The sequence below is a fragment of the Aulonocara sp. 'chitande type north' Nkhata Bay genome, linkage group LG20, assembly GCF_057382095.1.
Source record: "Aulonocara sp. 'chitande type north' Nkhata Bay isolate Kocher_YH1m ecotype deep benthic linkage group LG20, A_spYH_male_GT1.1, whole genome shotgun sequence".
Lineage (NCBI taxonomy): Eukaryota > Metazoa > Chordata > Actinopteri > Cichliformes > Cichlidae > Aulonocara > Aulonocara sp. 'chitande type north' Nkhata Bay.
Window position 1 is genome coordinate 9,553,782 of NC_141363.1, and position 21,646 is coordinate 9,575,427.

General features: G+C 39.0%; 1 protein-coding gene across 4 annotated transcripts in view; it reads left to right on the forward strand.

Annotated features, from left to right (window-relative positions):
* Nucleotides 1–21,646, forward strand: part of cep104 (centrosomal protein 104) — a 35,950-nt gene that overhangs the window by 11,338 nt on the left and 2,966 nt on the right. For all 4 annotated transcript variants that reach the window (XM_086276159.1, XM_086276162.1, XM_086276160.1 and 1 more), the window contains 10 exons: nt 2,571–2,744; nt 6,084–6,260; nt 10,657–10,857; nt 12,740–12,835; nt 13,113–13,200; nt 14,322–14,394; nt 14,589–14,697; nt 14,844–14,982; nt 16,821–16,888; nt 19,047–19,134. In XM_086276159.1, coding sequence (XP_086132285.1) covers nt 2,571–2,744; nt 6,084–6,260; nt 10,657–10,857; nt 12,740–12,835; nt 13,113–13,200; nt 14,322–14,394; nt 14,589–14,697; nt 14,844–14,982; nt 16,821–16,888; nt 19,047–19,134 — 1,213 coding nt within the window. The remainder of the gene's footprint in view (nt 1–2,570; nt 2,745–6,083; nt 6,261–10,656; nt 10,858–12,739; nt 12,836–13,112; nt 13,201–14,321; nt 14,395–14,588; nt 14,698–14,843; nt 14,983–16,820; nt 16,889–19,046; nt 19,135–21,646) is intronic.

Sequence of the window (21,646 nt, forward strand, 5' to 3'; positions counted from 1 at the left end):
AAGCCCAATTAACACATACTACATAGGTTTCAAGCAGTGCTAACCTACATTTTAACATTGTTAAAAATCAGCACCCGCTTATACAGCCACCCCCTGAACAATGTTCCCCCTGTACCACGTGCAGCCTCCCAGAGCTAGCTTCTTTAAACAAATAGTGTTGACAAGGATGGCTTTGTAATCCTTCTGCGTGGAATGGTAAAAATGGATGAAAAAGGCTTGGCTGCAATAATTCCTAGTCACTTTGATGCACAGAATACTCCATTAAGATGTTAACTGGTTAATATACTGCATAGAAATGGGCTTGTTTAATTCACGCTTAACAACCTTGGTTTGTATTAAATATTATTATATCCTGGTTCTGAATCTAACCTTGGGTAGTTGTTGCAGAAATCTTGTAAGAGCAGGTTTATTGATGTAGGGAGAACCTTTCGTTTAAGCTAAAAGATGATACTCCAGTGCCATGTAAGCAATGCCATGAATTTTGCTGTCATTTATAGTGGCTTTACTTCCAATCTTGTCCTGGGCTTTCAGTTTTGTGTGTATCTGTGGGTGTGTATGAGTCCTTCGGCCCAGCCAAACAGAGCAGTGATGCAAGAAAAACACTAGCCAAAATTTGAGGACCCCCCTCTGATTGACATTTTTTGAGAAAAGTGAAGAACAGAAACACTTTCATAAATTTAAATTCACAAGTTTAATATAGACATACCATCACAATCTAAATTATTTGAGAGACGCAGTAAGGCCAAGGAAATGTCTGTTTCAACAGAAAGGTAAGTGTTCTTTTTTTTTTTTTTAATTAATTGCTAATAGTGATATTTAATAAAAGCAAAATGTGGCACTGTTTCAGGGAAATGCCACAATTTTGTTGTACATGTACAATCACAGTAAAGGACTATTCTATTTTTTTCTATTTTAAACAGGCTTATAAATAAATGGTATAAGATTTATTGCCAAGAAGGATTGTTACAACAAAGACAATTAACCAAACACACATTTGCATACTTTTTGTCCTAAATTTATACACAATTGTGGAATTGAATAAAATGTATATGCTAAATAGACGTTGGCACTCACAGTGCCCAGGCAATATTTATGCAAATTCTAAAAGATCTAATACAATGTTCTAATGTATTTAAAACCAGTTTGTTCAGCTGTGAACAAGGCGAATGGCTAATTTTAGAAACCTGACATCCAAATTAGGCAGATGTAAGCAAATCTTTGCAGAGCTTTTGGTAAATAAACATGCAATACTGCTCTTTTCTCTTAGATATGGAGTACCATCACACTTTTTTATTACAATGCAGTGTCACTATAAACAAGTACAGACAAAACCTTTTACTGTATAGTGATTTTATAGAGAAGAGAAAGAGCATTAAAAAAGTCCAAAGTATTTCTGACGATGAAGGGTTGGAATATAAACCAAAGGCTCTTTACTTTTACCTAATCTTGTGAATAGATCACACCCAGTTTTAGCAGAGTTTAGATCCAGTTCAGCTCTCCCAGCTTATGATTGACTAGTTGTTTTTGGAAATGTATCAAAAGCAGACTGTAGTTTTGCAATAGTCAGTGGCATAATAATTTTTTTAAAAACTCTATAAGCATGGTAGTTTATGCATACTATCTCTGCTGCTATAGGTAGCAGAGATAGTATATGGCATAAACAGAAGAGGTATATAAGACTGGATCCCTGTGGAACACCTATAGTAAGAAAAAATGGACTAACCTGAAAAATCTGAAGACTCCTTTCAGAGTTCTATGAGAAAGACTGCCATAAAAACGACTTTTCATGTAAACTGACTGAGCATAACTTTTCAATCAGAATGCCATGATCTACTGAATGAAATGTTAACTGTACGAAAAGTGTAGCACAATACTGATGGTTATTAAGGTTCGTTGTACTGTGGCATGATTTAAATTCTGACTGTTCTGATGTTAAAATTCAGGTACAGTCACAGTTCAGCACTTATAAAGGAATCTAAGGGCTTTTGATAAGCAGGGCATTTTTGAGATGGGATGCCGATTATTTAGGCCATTAGGGTCGACTTTTTTGTGTAATGGTAGGACCTGTGTTGCGCATCAGATTTTTTTTTATTTTAGCTGTTGCAAGGGATAAATTACAAATGTATGAGCAGCGATTAGGTCTTCAAGTACATACACTAGTGCAAAATGCATAACTTTTATTACTTTTAAAATGTCAATCATACTGACTATTTATTAATTTAACATATAAATCTGATCAAAATTTACTTTAAATTTAATTTAATCTTCCACTACCTTTACTCTGCTTAATTTGGAATATTTTTTCTTTTACAGCCTTAATTTGCGGCTTTTCTTCTTCTTTATGAGGATTTTAGCATCAGTGTCTCTCTCAGACCTCTTTAACATATTTTTAAAAAACAAAAAGAGAAAAGATATCAAACATAGATGTTAATAACTGTGTCTGCTCATTAATTGGTGGGAGGCGGTAGGTCCATACAGAGATATATGAGTACATATGGTGCTACCATTGTAGTAAGATTTTAGAAAGAGCACCAAGTTTTAAGTTTCATTACAAAAGGATCTTGCTTTAGGTTCTACATGCCTCGCTGAAGCTGCTGCGGCTAATGCTAAGCCAGCTGATCCCAGGTGTAGGGCTGGGCCGAGCTGAGGTGACCCACTGCTTGGAGCAGACCTTTCCTAATCTGCTTGCCAGGACCGGAGACTCCACTACTCGCGTTCGGGCCACAGTTTCTGCCTTCATACAGGTATTGTACAGTTAGACCCAACACTATTCATCAACCTTTCGGTCTTTTGTGTCACCCTGCTCTCTCCCATCTTCTTTTTATTGTGTGTTTGCTAAGTGAAAACCTTTATTTATGATATGTTAGAAAAACCAACTGACCTATGATTCATTCAAACAAAAAAGTCACCTAACTCACAGGATGAACTGGTGAACTTGGAGAAAAAAGAATGCCAGCAGTAACAACCTTTGGCATGCATAGTTTTACACAGTTTTTACACCAGAGGAATGCCCTATTCTTGTCTGGTATGACATTGTAGCTGCTCAACAGTGAAGCTAGAAGTTACACAGAGATTTCTACAGATTCTCAGAATCTTTTGATGAGTCATCTCACATTATTCCCATGCTTGTGTTGTTGGTAGGTTACTGGTAAATTCCAAGTTTTGCTTTGATATCCAACCAAACAACAATGGTAGAGTGAGCCAGCACTAAAATATACTGCAATAGTATTTGCATGTGGGTGTGTTGAAACGTCACATCTTGAGTTAGGTCATGCTTTTTCCATTTATAATTACGGTACATAAAGAAAATATGGCAGTCTAATGTTATAGCTGGGATTTGTTAAAGCTAAACAGCTTTCCCTGTTGAGTACTAAATTTCCCACACAATGACACAATGGTAAAAATCTTTGCTTATTTCTCATTTAGGCAGCCACCATGAGTCTGCATTCAAAGTTATTTTCAAATTAGTATTAATAAATACTACACTATAATCAAAGACACCGAAGAGTTCCAACATGTGCAAAATTCAATCCAACTTTCCTCCCAGTGCTCCTCCAAAAAGTATTACTTTTGTGTGATGCCTCTGTATATCTGGATTGAGGCACCATTTTTAGCACAATATGCTGTTTCATCTCCCTAAAACTGGATTGGTTGTTGCAAAGTATAATATTTTCTGTTCTTTGTGCATAAACATCCAAGGTCCTTATTCCAGTGTAAAAATGAACAAATGATGTTTTCTTAGAATGTCACTTTAAAGTTGGGGCTAAATACTGGTAAATATATCAAAATGCTTCTTAAAATAATTATTAGTTATCCCCTTAAGTAGAAATACTATTAGGAGTGTGGAAGATGACTTCTATGAAACTTAAACTGAGGAGAAAAAAAGGAAGGGCAAAGTGGTAAAACATCATAGCAACACTTAGGTCTAGTTAGTCCAGTTAATTTTTCTAAGCATTGAAAACTCCAGCCATGACTAATCTGTCCAATATTTCTAAAGGCATTCATAAAAAGAAGGCAATGGACAAAGCAGTTTCATGCATAATTAATGTAAGGTGTGGTGACTGATTGTGGACTTGAAGCATGCACTACGTAGCACGCAGGACAACATTCCTTCTTACAGGTTCTTTGTAGCTCCTGGCTTGGCTTTGAGATGCAAGCTGTGCATTTAGTTTTTGCTTTGTTTGTTTATAAACCCGGTTGATGTAGACATGGATGGAGAGACCTGAACTATTCATGTAGTGATGATTTGACATTAACGTATAAACTTGCATCACGTAATATTAGTGGTCAGGAAATGAGTAGAAACTACTAAGCTCCGTGTGTACACGTCAGCAGTGCTTAAACACTACAAAAAGAAAGAAGACATACTCTTAAAATGCTGAATGGCATTGAGTTAGTGAAACGCTTCGGCTCTTACATGCTGTAACTTTAAGTGTTAAAGTGATTATTGCAAGACTAAGGAATGGAAACAGTGATGCAGTGATAAATCAGGTGTGTCTGATGGCAGCACTGTTCAGGGAAAGTATTGCAGTGTTTTCACAGGTTCATTATTAAACTGATTAATTGCTAAATATACTTAGTGCACATGCACTGACATGTAAATCGACAACCGTTAAGATAGGTCTGTGTGCTCAAATGGAGGCTAAACGATCGCTTACAAGTTATATTTAAAAGAGATCTCCATGACATTAAATCACTCTTATAACTAGACCACATCTGAAGCGAGTAAATTCTCTGGTTAGCTCACGGTTAGCTTTTTCTAATTGTACTGTCATGAACATTTAAATTAGGCCTGTAAAGTCTGAATAATCTATCTCTTGTTTATTTATTTATTTATTGCTTTTTTGTTCATTTTTTCTGAGCAGTGCATGGTCTGAGCTTTTGGTAACTTTGCTGGGAATATTGTGGCATTGTATTAACACACCCGAATGCTCCAGATCAACAAACCACAAAAATATCTGGCTTTATCGAGGTGCTCACACTTTCTGATGATGATGTTAATCAATTAGTCATTAAATGCCTTTGATTAGCAGCACCGGACACTTAGCTTCTTGCTATGGAAGCAGCAAGAGTGTATTTTTCGCAAGAGTGCATAGAGTCTTGTAAATCACCCACTGAATGAAAGCAAGTATTACTGGTTGAAGAAAACTTGCTTTCTTTTAGGTGCTAGGCAAATTTGAATCTGTGCAAAGCAGTCAATTATAAATAAATTTAATTATGGGGAGTTTTGCATTTTAGATAGCTAGAAACAACAAACTGCACAACCTTCAGACAGGCCCCAGACGCTGAAGTCACCACTTGTGTGATTTCATTACCAAAGTGGAGTGGTATAGGTAGGTATAATTTGTGCTCTGTACTGGTGCAAGATAACAAACAAGATAACAAAACATAATGCAGCACAATAATCATTTGATGTCAGTTATTCTGTTTTAACTGTAATTCAACTATGAAATTCTCTTTATTGCACAAGCACGCTTTCATTTGGACTTTTGGGTTGAAAGAAGAAAATGTTTCTTGGCTGCTGGATGGACAGATGACGTACACTGTATATTTGTGTATTTGGTTAGTCAAATTCGTTCCTGTGTGCTCATGGATGGGCGTGTGTTGAGTAAGAAAGGGTGGGTGCCCTTTCGCTCAGTAGCTCGCAGACTTAAGCTCGCAGCCCCTCTTCTGCTGGATTGTGTTCAGAGCTTGACTCAGGGACTGATTGAATCGTTCTTTGTGTGTCGAGGGCCAGTTGCACACTTCTTTTCTGCGTGTCTTCCTATATTTCCGACATACATTCCACTCACCTGATGTGGTTAAAACAATGACAGGGTTTTCTAAGACCCTTCTTCAGTTTTACTCCGATTGTCAGCTTGTATTTTCTGTCACGACTTGTGCCTATGCCAGAGGCCAATGTTGAATGACAAATTACCGTGTGCAGCATCACAAGCATACACTGTAATTTGTTTGAGGTACATAGCACTTGCATTACTTCTGTACTACAAGTCTACAAGACTTGCAGGTGCAAGTCTACAAATACATTGCGTGATTTACGCCCCCTTAAAACTTGCTGTCTATTTCTCTTGTCCCTCATGTAGGAAATTGCTGTTCTGAAGGATGTCAGGGCCCTGCAGATGATCCCTGGTGAGCTGGTGAAACCCTTCAAATCCAACTTTCCCTCTCGCCTGGCTGAGAGTCGGGCTGAGCTACTCGAGAAACTGCTCATTGAACTTGGTACAGAAAACTCTGGCTTCACCCTGGAAAATGTTATGACGGTAAACAACCTGAACCATAATAAATATGTTTGGTGTGATAATTATGTCACTTATAAATATGAATGTACTAATGTGTTTTCTTTGGGTGTGCAATTAAATAAAGCCTACTAGGTCAAGTAGGACAAACTTTGTTTAAATAATTAAACATTTCAAAAGCTCAAATAAAAAGATACACATTCACAGATAAATAATTAAACAATTGACTGCCGTTTTTCTTTAAGGCAGTGTTTCAATTCATAGTTAATTCCTTTCTGGAAAGAGCAATTACAGCATGATATGTACTATATAAACTATATAAAATATGGAAATCTGTGTCATTCCACTTCAAAGTAGAAAAGGATAAGGAAAGATCCTATAAGCTGACTTTCTGTTAAATTTGGGTCAGTAGTTATGGTGCGACTTTACAGAAAAGCAGCAGTCCCTCCCAGGCCTTCTGTGGCCATTCATTTACGTAAACAGGCCCTCAGTAATGTCCAGTCAGCTGAGTCAATGTTGTCACTGCTGGCACCCTCTTTAACGTCTCCTGCACTCCTTTGGTTTCCAGCAGTGACCTAATATCTATGTGCAAACTATCCAACTGTTAAACTGAAGCAGGCCAACAAACTGTCTCGTACTCCTCTCCGAAACCTTTTTGAGAACCAGTACATGTAATGCTGCTGGCTTTAGTCATTTGTTCAGACATGCGTCACTTTCAAATTAATGTTACTCTCAATTTTATTAACTTATTCTGGCAACAGTAAAAGAAAAAGCCACAGTCTTGCAGTATTACAGTATGTGCTGTTCGGTAGATTGACAGTATGTCTAGGGACACATATGACATGAGGTCAGTTTTATTAATTTAGCTAAAGGATTTCTGTTGAGGAAAACTCCGAATATGAACAAGGTATTTAGTGATTTCGTTTTTCTGTGTGCACCTCGTGGTAAAGGCTCACAAACTGTGCAAAAACTGCAGAATTTGTGATGTACGCGTACCACCGCCGGTGCTGAAATGTGAAAATTTCTTAATGTTCAGATGTATGTCCACTGTGCAGTTTAACATAGTGTTTTATCATATTGGACCAGCTTTGAGGCTGAGATTAGAGATTACATCAAGACACTTATGGCAGGTGTCTCATTCCAAAAGTTTTTTTCTTCCCTCGTGTCATTATTATCATGTTTCTCCAAGACATCCTGGTCTTTTAAATTAGCTGAGCGAGTCAAAATACGAGAGAGAAAAGCATGCCTGTAATCTGGTGCTTTTCCAACCAGTGTGTGAACTCAGATATGAAGTAAACCTCTTGGATTCATGGAAAGGATTTCATGAATCTGTTAAAAATGTGCGTAATTTTTAACCACTCCTACTTTACCCCCCCCCCCCCCCCCGCGCGCGCACCGCCCCGTCCCACTCCCAATTCAACCCTAGTCTTGAGCAAATTGTTAGGTTTGTCCTCTGAGTTTCTCCGCCTATTGAAGCCAAAGCCACATAGGTGGAACTGCACGGACTGTGTTTGCATGCTTGGGCATGCTTGCATAGCTCCTAACCCTTTTTTGTATTGACTGCCACATATGTTTGCTTGGAAAATATTTTCTGCCTGAATTGAGATGTAACAGGACCGCTGCGCTTCTTTCCTGACTGTCACACTTTCTGCTTTCATGTAAAACACGAGCAGAAAGCATGTTTAAACTGAAAGTCAATGAGAAATTTATGAATTGCCAGTTATTTTTATTACTTAGTTGCCTTGTCCCCGATGTTTCCCTTCAATATCCCTTAATCCACCTTGCTAATCAGATTTGGAGCTATTTTACCCGCAGACTTCTTCTTGTTAACATCGGGCACTTTTAACAAACCATCATCAGAGAAATTGCAACAGAGGTGTTAATATTTCTCACGGTGAAGACAGAAAAATAGAAATGGTTTGGTTTAGTTTCAGTCTGATACATAACAATAAGTAATGCAACTTTCTTTTTGAAAGAATAGAGTGTTCAGGCTGGCTGCTTGAATTATCCCTGTTGCGCAAACACAGAACTGCTACACTCTTCCTGAGGGTACAAAAGCAATCATGACAAACCACAAAGCTGAGCCCGTATCATCATTGTGGTGACTGCGCATGTGAGCGTTCCTTGCAGTACTGTACTTTCCCATGTTATCGTATTTCTGTCACACTTAGGGAGAAAGATCTGAATGATACTGCAAAACATACATAGCTTATCTATGTTCATTTGATTTGCTCTAGCAGCTAGGTAAGTTACTGAATTGACTGAATCTGGCAGATGAAGCACCTAAAATGTTTTTTCCCTTTAAAAAGACACGAGCACAAGTGCTCAATTCACATGAAGGATGAACTGATGACAGTTGAATATCAAGGTCATTTTCAGTTGGAAAAAGCCCAGATACTGATTATGACAGACTTTGAAGTGATAAGGTTTTACATGCAAAAGGTCAACTTCACTGTTGTAGTAGTTCAGAATACTTTTTAAGGCCACAGCTCAGGAGCAAAGAAAACTCCATCCTCATTCATGGAAGTTTTTCAATTCTGTTACATCAGTACAGCGTAAAATGTGAGATTTAATGAAATCTGGTCAAATGAAATTTACTTGATTGGTATACATTCAGTTCATACTAAGCACATTTTCCATAATGAGTAATTATTTGAAAAAATACATATTTGACTATGTATATTTCAGTAGCATTTTACTCAGAATTTCATTTCAAGTTTATTGAGCGTGAAGAGTCATTTTTTGGAATGTGAGCATATTTCACAAAACTTACAAACATGTTTAATCCCCACATATTATTTCCATTCAAAGCCTTCCATACATGTTACTGTTAACCACACCTTCACGTGTTCACGGCCCTTAGATAGTAATTCTAGTTTATCGTGTCTTTGGGCTCCTGTGACTGTCCCCCTCGACAGCTCAGCTATGGTTTAGCTAACATATTTCCGTTTTTTTCCACTGTTACTAGGGTGATCTACTCTGAGGTGGAAGCCAGAGTGAAAAAGGGGTTGGAAGATACAACAGAGAATATTGGCATGCTGTCCCTGAGCCGGTTGAGCGAGGGATGGGTGGCCTTTGTACACACTTTACTTCTCAATGTTAATGTCCTCCACTGGCAGGATGGCCTTTCTATCATCCCTCTCTTCACAGCAATTATGCTGGATAATAAGTTCATTTTATATTATGAGTGTCACTCCTCTGAAAGGACTCTCAACAACGTTGTACATGAAGCTAAACTGGGCATAAATCGGATACTGTAGAGTGTAAGTAAATATGGATGTAGCTTAACACATCCGTGGCCTTTCTAAGAAAGACAAATGGTGTGTATCTCCTGAGGTGGCTTTCAAATGCAAAAAATGACGGAATCTGTTGCAGATATCGATCGAACAAGTTCTCTTTAGTTTGTTAAATGGGGTGGTTTTCCAAATCAGATGAGTTTTTCATTTATTAATTTTTTTGTGAATACATTTAGATATCATTTAGAAGTATGTGTTCCAGTATAAAGGTTTAATGGTAGAAGGAAAGGGGTAATGCACAGTCTTTTTTGGTTCTTAGATGTAATATCTTCCCAAAGAAATCAGGTTTGAAACAGTTAACAAGGTAAGCTTGTAGAAGGTCAGTAATCAGATTTTAAATGATTTTCTCTTAGCCCAGGTCTGTCTGTTCATCCATCCATCCACTGTCTTCCGCACTTCCAAATATGCAAACACTGTCCTGTAGTGTTTTGCATGTATAGAAAAGATGGATGTAGCCACAGTGACAACACACTGTTTTATGGACATTTTGATACCTCATTTTCATATTTTTCTTTCTTTTTTAACCAAAAATGATCATATTCAGGTTACAGTATTAATTTAACAACTAATGATAGCAGGCTTGGTTTATTAAACTGCACCAACTGACTGTATGTTCTAAGTAACAAGCAAATAAAATACTAGGATTTCACTCGTCTAAATGATAGCTCATTGGACTGGACGTACTAAACTGGACATTGGTGTTGCTGTGTGGTACTTTTAGTATTTCTGGAAATCTGGTATGTCTTAAAACAAAAACATTGACCACCCAAATGGATATTATATATGGTTCATTGTGCCAGTCTGTAAGCATGTTGATAGCTGACGTTAGCTATTTTAAATGGTATAGCCTGGACTGTTTTGAGCACTTTGCTGTTGGCTTTTTGTTTTTAGCTTGGAAAAATGCAGCTTAAAGATTTTTCACATAGTTTTTCAAATCTGAATTGTAACTGTGACGTCAGCACATAAATGGACTGCCGTTTGTCGCTCAAGTGATGATCCCTAATTATCCCTAAATATTTCAACCTCAGTGTATTATATAATTTTTTTTGGCATATTTTGGATTAGAAATGGAATAATAATATAGACCTTTTCATGTTTGTGGAAACCCTGTTGTTCCCTGTTAGTTCTGTACAGCGGCATTGGCGCACAGCGCATCAACAGTTCGAGAGCTAGCAGTGCGAATCATCTTATCTGTGTACCAAAAGGAGAGAAGTGCCGTCCTAATCTACCTTCCACCCAACGATGCTGCAGTCCGAAAGAACTTCCTCTACAAAAACCTCTTTGATGGCTTTGCCAAGATTGACGGAAAGCTGGTAGAGACTCAGGCAAGTGTTTCTTTTCCCCATTGCTGGTAAGACATACATATAGGGCCTTGAGGGTGGGCACGTTAACGGCGTCCAGTGGACGGTCTGTATTCAACCCCACCTCTGGTGCCGGTGCCCACCTCTCAATTTTAAATCCATGTAGACATTGAGGGTTCTCGGGAGGGGCCGTGCTAACACCTGCTGCTCTCTGGCAGCAGCACCATGCTCTCCCATGTTTTAAATGCACCTTAGAACAACACGCAGCAACACTACACATGAGCGAGAGGAGGGAGGTTTGGGGTCTTCACACACCGCTGTTCTCTGCTGGACATCGGGGCGGGGGGGCTGGGAGGAGGTGTTGGCCGTCCGATTGGGATCTGGGATGCGGGGCCTCCCTGCAGCTGCGGAGCCTGGGGCAATATGCTTGCCTCCACCCCTGGGGGAAAGGGTAACATCTCCTGGGTCTAGGTGCCGTTTCCCCCTCCAGAAGTGAGGGTACCTGGACCTGGGGTATAGAGTTTGTTTGGGGAGTGTGATTGTGTGTACAGTGTCCATGTATGTCTATCCCTATGTTGGGTGAGTGCTGAGTATTTGTATATGTGTGCATGAGGGTGGGAATGCATGTTTGTGTCTGCCGGTAACTGATGCCCTCAGGGGTCGGTGCGTTGGTGGTTCTTGGTGTCCGGGGCTGGGCGCTCAGGTAAGCACTAGCTCACTCCCGGTGACTACTTGGCGGGGCCTGGTGCCTGTTGCTCGGTCAGGCCTCTTCCGGGGCAAAGGGGGCCCTCGGGCCTCCAGCTTCTGGGCCTGCGGCTCGGTTCACTCTGGCACAGCTGGCTGCCAGCAGAGCCGGCGGGCACGCCACTGCAGCCTCCTCTGACTTCTGCTCCGTGGCTACTGGGTGACCCCTCATCTGGGGCTCTCTTCAGCTCTTCCCAGGAAGGTGGCACGGATGCCCCTCCGGTGGTCCTCCTTGGGCTCTCGCACTCTGGGGCCTCTGGATGTCTGGAGCCTGGATCTCCTCCATGCCTGCTTCATGCCCTGGGGGACGGGGCTATGGCTCTCTACACCCTCTTGCAGACCATTACATGGGGAAACCTTTTGAGTACAAGCACGCTGAGCCACACAGGTGTGCACACAGGTGTTCACTGTTCATAGACATAAACTACACCTTTATTTGCTGCTATTTCCAAGCACATTATGCGCTGTCGGTCCTGCTTGTTACATAACAACATTCAATATTTAGTATTTACTGCTGTTTACACTTAGCTAGATTAACGTGATGGTGTTGTGTTTAGTATGTTGCTCTGGTTTTTTTGCTTGTTTTCTCTTCTTTTTCTCTCAACAGGTGATCCAGGAGATTTTTTTTCTTCTTTCTCTTTTTAAGTGCCCTTTCTCACTGTCCTTCTTCCCTTCTGTTTTTCTTTTCCTTCATCGTTCTTTCTCCCTTTCCTATCCCTCAGTCATGTCTGTCCCATCTGTAACAACTGAAAATAAAATAAAATAAATAATAACAACAAAGGTTGATCAAATGGACCAATACGGCAAGGCCGTGATGATCCATTTGGCAAAGTAAATCCATTGGGTATCCTTGTTGGTCTTCAGACAACAATTCTGACGGCTAAAGAACCAAATGGGACAGGCACAAAAAAAAAAGAATATTAAAACTACCCCAGAATTTGAATGGCTATGTAAAATAGCACCTAAAGCCTCAATCTGAAGAGCTTTAGGTTTGTGTAACCTTAATTCTAGACCTTAATAACAAGAGATGCCATAACTTAAGAAATGAAGGGTAATAATGTGTAAAAAGCTAACAATTACAGAATGAAAATGAATTGATAGAAGGTAAGCATGGTAGAGAACTGAATATGAAATGGACTAATGGCATGCCACCTTCTCCTAGACTTTAAAGAAAGGTGGGGGTCAGCCGGACGGACAGAAGGAGAAGGAGGAGATCCACTCTCTTCAGGAGCAGCTGGCTGCCTTAAAAGAGATCACAGTATGTTGCGCTGTCATCATTCTGCAATGATATCACATCTCATAACAACTGTTAATTTCTATTTATGACTCCAGACTGTATTTTTACCTCGTAGGTGGTCACACACCAAGTAATTCACATGCATATAACACTTACACATTATAGCCTCACTTTATGCCCTGTCTCAATTAAAGGCGAATGATTGCATGTCTTGTTTTTTGGAACTTTGCTTTTTGACGTTGACTGTTCTTACACATATATATATATATAAATATATATATTTTGTCTGCTTGTAAAGGAGAGAGGCAATGAAAGCACCAAAGGACAAATAGCCAAACGAGAAGTTCACAAAGCTGAGAAAGATTCCCAGAAAGCTGACAAGGGAAGTATGTACCTACATAAATCACACTTCAGTTCCTACTCACATCTGCAGGTCTGAGGCAATGCACAAAAGGGAAATTTGTTTCTATGTGCTGACAAGGATGTGCCGATAAGCTCAGTGTTTTGAAATAGGCCCTGCTCATATGCAAACAGTAGGTGGAAAGGTGTTTTCAAGTCACCTTTATGTTGAGCTGTAATTTACCTGACCCTCCAGCAATTTTGACAAAAGAACAATTTTGAGGCCTTTGAGGGGATTGAAATTTGTAACACAGATTTCCATTTATGTGTTTTACTGTGTATCATAAGACTACGATAATCAGATCAATGGTCTTATAGATATGAGAGCTTAAAAATGAAAAGAAAAAGTGTTTATATTCAAGTTTATTGTTATATGTGAAAAAAAAGACATCATATAACAACAGTATGCAGACGGCATCTACGACCTCAGAATTTATAATCTAATTGTTATACCACTGACAGATTTTGAGATAGAGACCTAAAGTGTGTCCCTCACGCACTTGACTAAATTATGTATGACCTATTACCCCAGTACTTCAGCTGTGCCTTTAGATACAGAAATAATGGTGTAAAAAAATTTATATCAGCATGTGTGAGCATTACCTTTGCTTGAATAGCTTTAAAATTTGACAGGTAGGGTTTGTTAAAGTGTGTAGAAACACAAAGGTCTGTTAACCCTGTAAGACCCACCCCATCAAAAAATAGCCAGAAAATTAGGATTTTTTGCAACTGAGATGTTTATTAACCCTTATAACAAAATCCACTTTTTTTTTTGCATATCATGTTGTGTATGACATATTTTTATTATATATTTATTATATATTTTTTGCATCGCATTTAATAGATTGGGCATTTTTGTTAACTTTTTGTTAACAACAATGTTAATTTTAGACAAAAAAAATAGTTTTGTCCATAACATTTTGAAATTATGGCAAGTATTGATCATGTTGATGAGATAGAGGTCTCAGAAACTCATGTATCAAATACGTTACAAAGGGCATTGTAGGGTTAATAGAATAACACATCAGTCATGCAAATTCTGAATTACAATATGGGTTTTGATTCAGTAGTGCTGGCTGTTACAGATAACTGTCTTATTAATTTCCAGCTGTCACAAAAGGGTCCCAGAACAAGAGGATGGAAAGTTGTAATGTCCAACAATCAATCAACTGTCTGGACAAGTATGTTCCTTAAAATCTTGTAAGCTATATATATATGACTCAAATGGCCTTTATTTTTGAGAGTTTTAGTTTTTAGTGTGTATTCACTGCTTTTTCCAGTCGAGGTATTCATTTATCTTTCATGTTGTGTTCAGTAATTGTCCTATGGTAAACTTTGGTACCATTTGATCCTCTAACTTTACACTCTGTTGTAGCTTGTGTATATTCTGCGGTAAAAAAGACGAGTCTTTCACAGAAGACGGATTGGACCTTCACTACTGGAAACATTGTCCGATGTTGCAGCGCTGCGACGAATGTCGACAGGTAGACTGCTAATTTTTTTATTTATTTTTCTCACTAGGTTTTCACTTCTGTTATAGAGCTGAAGTCAAAGAGTTAGATCCAGCTGCTGAAAGTATCTGTTCTGCATTACCAAGTTGATTGAGTATAGCTTTGCATTGTGTTCACAGGTAGTTGAAATAGCCAGCCTTACGGAGCACCTACTGGGTGAATGTGAAAACAGGTCCAAATTCAGCCAGTGCCCACTCTGCTCAGAGGCTGTGGCCAGCGAGGACCTGGTTCACCACGCTCAGGGTCCTGGCTGCAATCGTGAGTTCTCTCTGATTTTCCATGCAGCAGGAAACTGACTCGGTTTTTTTAATATTTCTCTGTTATCACTTTCATTATTAGGTGGCAAAATGGTAGGCAGGAATGATTGTGAGAGCTTGGTCTGTGCATGGTAGGCCTCACTTATATGAGTGTAACTGAGAAAAAAAAACTGTACATGACAGCGAATGACAATTTCATAAAATCAAAACTGAACCAGTGAATATCCAATAATAGTAATAAGGCAGCAGTTCCACAATATATAATGCAGCTATTTTTTAATCTTTGGTAATTCAAGGTTGGATCTATTTTGGTTTAACTACATGAAATAATAAACTGGGAAGAAAAAAAACAGTTCAAAGATTTGACCTGATAAAAACAAAAGCAAAACATTTACATTGTAAAAACATGTCATTTTCCTAACCTTGTATATTACCCTGGATTTGTTAGTCAGGTGTTAGCCAGGTGACAGGAGGTGAGGTCCAATAATAATAATAACTAATACACACTAAAAGAAGATTTCTACTGAGCTGCATGCTCTCTGTAAATGTACTATTTATTTATTCATTTACATCATTATTTACATTTTTAACTCTGTAATCCTGGAGCACTGTCACGGTCCTGGGTCGGTGACCCAGTGTTTTGAGTTTCTTGTGTCTGAGTTTTTGTATTATGATCTTAGTTCTCTTTGTTGCCCCAGTTTATTCTTTAGTCTAGTGTCTTAGTTTGGCTTTCTTGTATTCTGTTTAGTTTTCTGAGTATTTAGTTAGCCGCCCTCTGTGTCTCCCTGTTATTGTTCTCTGTGTTTCTTAGTTGCTCTGTCTCCCCTAGTCAAGTCTGCGTCTATGTTACATTTCCTGTTTTACTTTGAAGGTCTGTGTCCTATGTGAATGTATTGAGTTTCGCTTCCCTTGGGTCTAGGGCTGGGCCATATCATAACGTTCACGGTAATAAAAAGCTGCCATTTTGAGTTCAATCCCGTTTCTCGTGAGTTTGCGTTTGGGTCCAATTCCTGCCTGCACACAGCCGAAACATGACAAGCAAACTAGCATGCAAATAAAGTCTTGACTATTTGGCTGCATATCATTTGGAGTGAATGATCAGTCTGTCGTAGGCCTGCAAACATCAGGTTTGCAAAGCAGCCAGCTCCACAGCTTCCTTGTTTTTTGTTTTTGTTTTTTGCAGTTTTACAGTAACTTAGCTATTTAGTTATCCTTTAGTTACGTTTCTCTTAATCCATGTCTGTGTTGGGATTTTCCCTTCCTTATTTTACTGCAAAAATGTCCTCTGTCAGATTTCAGCATTTTATTAGTTTCAGAAGGCATACTTCCTGAAATAGTGATTAATTATTCCCCTATAGATAAACCTGCTTCCCCTCGTGTACTTTTCTTCCTGGTTTTAACTCGATTTTCTCTGGGTTTCTTCCACTGACTTTGGGTTTAGCACCCTGTGGTTGTACATTTCTTTGATTGCGTTTGACTCAAATTATTGAACTGTTCCGTCTGAGAGTTTGTAACCTCTCTTTTCATAGTTGGGTACCGTTGCTCCATCGCATTTACACATGTTCACAAAGCCAGCATCTTCAATATTCTGCAATAAAACACTGCAAGGCTTACACCACTTCTCCAAATGTTCCATGAGTAATTGACAGTAGTTCCTGTTGGTTAGGCAGATAAACAAAACTTTCACTTGTGCGTAAGCATACGTTTCCCAAAATAGACCCAGTGCTCAAAGCTGTGTTTTGTTTGAAGCAGATTTCTTTCAGTACTGTAAATTCATTCATGGGAACTTTTCTGTAATTCTGTAAGAGCTGACTTGAAGGTGTCATCTTTGTGTTTCAGCCCCCGTTTTGGGTAAAGGCTCCAACCACTGTCCTCTGTGTCACAACAACTTCACGCCCGGAGAGGAGGTGAGACTGTGTACTTGCACAAGTCAGTTAGTTAATTATGAAATAATGGCAACAAGTTTCAACATTGATTTATTGGCATATGCAGAAATCTTCTTTGTCAGAAGCAGAAGTAGAAATGCTTCACATATAATAAAACAGAGAAGCCTTTCACAAACGAGGCTTTAGCAGCAAACAGGTGTTGAAGTAAAGCACAGCTAATGTTGACCTTTAAGGACTTCAAAGAAAGCAAAGCCTTTGTTCTTAATGGGCTGTTTCACTGAGAAGATGAAGTAAGTACAATCACATTCCTCACATTCCTGCTAGTCTCAGAAGAACAAAAGACAAAAGATTCTGATTAGCTGCTCATAGATAAAACTTAACCGGATACAGATTATTCAGTTTAATTAATTTTATTTGTATACGACCAAATCACAACAGCAGTCACTGCAAAGCTGCAAGTTATATTGTAAGGTAAACAATAATACCGAGAAACCCCAACACTCAGATGACTTCCTTTGAGCAAGTACTTGGCAACAGTGGGAAGGAAAAAACTCCCTTTTCCCAGGAAGTAACCTCTGGCAGAACCAGGCTTAGGGAAGGGCGAGAGGAGGGATACAAAACAAAGATGCCCTGTGGACGAGAACCAGAGATTAATAATACCTACAGCGTGGATTAGAAACACATTCACACATAGACAATGAACACATCTCATCTTCCTACAATTGCAAAATAGACCACATTTTATTTGAAACAGCGGCAGTTTGGCTGCTGACACAGTTCACAGCTCGGTATTATGCAGGCAAAGTTTCATCCCGTTTGTTTCTATTCAAGATTTGACAGTCACTGCGTCAAATGGGAAATATAAATAAACCTTGGATACACATTTGAATAGAAGTTGTTGAATGTAATATAAACACAGGGATAATAGTTTTGTGTCATCTTTAAAAAGCAGTGCTCGTATTTCAGTGCTTTTGGAGTCGCACAGCCATCCATGCTTCTCCTTGGTGTGTCTGGGAAGGTGAAAGTGGATACGGAGCGAACAAGATTCTCTGTCTCACAAGGAGACGCAACGCTTGGTTCTCCGTTTCATTCATCTTTCGTTCTGGTTTGTGTCTTTGTGGGGCCTAATGAATCATGCAACTCATGTTTCAAAGACACAGTCTTCCTGCAAGTGTGCTCGCCCCGCCTGCCTCAGTTAGCAGCAACATTGTTGAGACACTTAATAGACCAGGGCATAAAGACCTAAAGGTGTGACTGTTGGGAAAGTTTGTGGATGTCATATATTACTTAATTTCCCTTGGCAGAATCTATAGAGCAGATGTTTAATTTTTTCCAAGGAAAAAAAAGGAAATGTAACTAAAGCAAAGTTGTAAACATAATGTAGTAATGGTCCTTTTTATATATGGATAAATGCAACAGTTTGACTCGATCGCCCTTTGTTTACAAATATCCTTTCCTTTCATTAATATTCTATGTAGAAAGGCACATTGCCAAAGAATGATGCTTTACTGCACACTACAGTGACTAACTTCCCTCCTCAGTACATACTGACAATCTGAAGTCAAAGTAAAAAGAGACAAAGAAGGTCTCTAAATGAAACGGAATTACTAGAATGAGGAAAGAGGTTTCAGAGTTTTCACTAAATATTTTTAACTGTAATAATATTAATGACATAAGTACAGCTTGCTTGTCAGGTGTATTTAATAATATCCATTTAGTCCTGTTGGTATGACAAAATATGAGTTAAGAACGATTCAAAAAAGACAAAGAATCACAAGAATAATTATTGATTAAACTTCTTAAACCTTAAAAATCACTTGCAGCCTAAACAAAACACGAGATATAGATTATACACATCATTTTTTCCAACTTTATGGTGACACGTGCAAAGTATTATTGAGCCTTTCCTGCGATGCGTTTGTGCTCTCATTAAAAGTTTGACTCACTGCATGCAGTTTCTCACTTCACGCCCTCACATAAGGGAGAAAAAACTCACAGAAAGTTGCACTCTCTTTGCTGGAGGAGAGGCTGTAAGCCCAATGAAAGACTGCAGTGTTAGTAGGTAGGGAGGGCAGCCATTCAGGCCTTGACTGGGCCTACAGTAACCCCATGGTTGTCGCAGTCGTGAAAGTGCCTGGGAGAGGAGCAAACTCACTGAGCTACTTTGTCCCTGTTCCAGGCCTGGAAGGCTCACCTCATGGGCAGAGAGGGCTGTAAACAAAACTCACGCAGGACTGCGGCATCCCAAAGAACCCAGCCAGCACAAGGTAAAGCATTCATACACATCCCGTTTTTTTTTTCTTCTTTTTTAGCCACTTTCCCAACGCTTACTGTGACAGGTACAGAAAGCACCCACGTTCAGCAGTTTTCCACTGTGGTTTTGTCCCCTAGTTGATAAAAGGATGTATGTAAATTATAGTGAGAGATTAATTTGGAGTCTAGTGTAATGGGCTTTAGTGTATCATTTAGATTGATGTATGCTAGAACCCTCCTTTTTGGATGTGTGATTGATTGTTTTGTTTTTTTGTATCATACCTGATTGTGTGGTGATGCTAAAATAGCCCGTATTACTGTTTACATTATTTGATGCCAGAGAACCTTTAGTTCACTGTACACTTTAGGGCCATGGATCATTTGAAGCTGTCCTGTGGAGCTTTTTTTGTTGACAGTGTACACCTACATGTTATTAATCTTTTGGCATGCTACTACCACCAAATGACCATCGTGAGAATAACTTGAAACATATGAAACCAGGGACCTGCTCTGAAAAATGTTGCTTCATAAGTTGACTGTTTTTGCAGTTGATCTTCATGTTTTCATTCTCACTGGCCGTCTTTGAAATTCTTTCCAGCTCACATTTGGAAAAGTGGCGTATAGGTGCATCACTGGTTTATAGCACAAACAATAAGCGTTTGATTTAATCAGAATGACATCACCATGTTATGCTGACATCGCAAAACCTTTTTGTTTATACTGGCCTTTCTAGTATTACAGGTTTCTTTGTTAAGTCTCCTGACAGTGGCGTGTCCAACGGGGTGGCCTGGGGGGGGGCACAGGCCACCCCCCCCCAACCAGACTGGCCACCCCGGAGCTAAAACAATAAAATTCAATGAAATATCAAATGTATGATTATGTTTTCACAGTGAAACTCAGATATCCAAGTGTGAGTGAATGTAGCATCGGCTTCTGCACTATGAGCATCATGTTAGCAAAGGTAGGAGAGCCAAGCACAAAAGACGGCACCGCAGAAAACAATTTTTTGGCGAAAGATTAACAGGTTAACATAGCTGGACTGGTCTTCGGGCATACCGGGCATTTGCCCGGTGGGCTGATGACTTTTTTTTTTTTTTTTTTGTAACGGCATGAACAATGACAGGTGGTGGATTGGCCAGATGCTGGCTGATGTGTAAAAATAACTTCTTCTCTCATTCTCTCCCCTCCCTCTCCTGTTCCTACTTCAATCATGAAACTGATCAATGATCAGCTGATTGGCTTTTCTCTCTTGTTTGTTTATCGCCCACTTTGCGCCAGAAAGAGGAAACCAGCGGATGTCATGCTAAACAACAGCAGCACGTTTAAGTTTGATCAGCTGTTGTTAGAATTTATTTAATATTAATTTCTAGTATCAGCTGATGTTTGCTGGAGCCACAGCCGTAAAAGCTGCTGGTCATGATGTCGGTTTGGTTATCTGGTGAGAGGGAAACATGAAGATGAAACCAGGAGATGTCCTTACTGAATCATCAGAGCTGTGATGGAGAAACAGGTTTACCTTTTAGGTGACATGAATGAGTTGAAGGGAAGTTATGAACTGTTTCTGAGAGATAAATAACACCAGGATCCTTTTCTAAGTAGCTGACAGCTGGTAACTGTGCAGGGGCGGGTCTAGCAAAGTTTTGCCAGGGGGGCCAGGTAGGGCATTAACAGGGAAATGGGGGCACAAAGAAATACTTTTCTTTCTTATTCTCATTTAAAATATCTAGCTTTTATTAAATAATTATCTGAATCTTGCGAACAAAGTTTTTATCTATCTTAAAATGTATAGAAATCATACATATACCAAAAAGACAGTGTACATCACTGTCACAACAGCGTTTGTTTTCATTCAAAGGCTTTATGGCTTTAATACCTGGGGGGCCGGTCTGTAGTCAAAATGCCCAATTTTTTGTCCCAGTCCAGCCCTGCAGGTTAATACTGGCAGTGTCACCATGCCAGCTGACTGTATTTCATCATCAGCCAGTGTTGTTCTTTATACATCAATATTACTAAAGTTTACCATAAGGCAGCATAGAAAGTATTTACTTGCTTTCAGGTTTTATTCAAATGTTAGTCTTATCAGTTGTTTCCCCACTTTTTTCCTGTTTCAAAATCAAACAACAGTTTGTAAGAAGATTATCTTCTTTTTTTAACAGGCAGATAAAGTTTTACATTGGCATTGGCTAATTTGCCAATTGTTTGTTACAAATGTTCGTATTTTAATATTCAAAAATGTTTTTGCCCAAAACATATGTGCACTATATGTCAGTAAAAATACTATGCAAATATTGAAGTCCTTGAATGCTGAATAAACACTGACAAAGCACTGATTGTATCTCTTGTACTTTATCAACACAGTATCTAAAAACTTTGCACCGTAGTGGTTAAAATCTCATTCTAATAAGAGTTAAAAGTGCATTCGGTTATTAGGTTTATAGGGTTATTGAATTATGGAAAACGGTTGGTAGAATTTTTTTTTTAAACATTATCTGCCAATTACATCTGCCACCCTTCTCCAAATCTGTG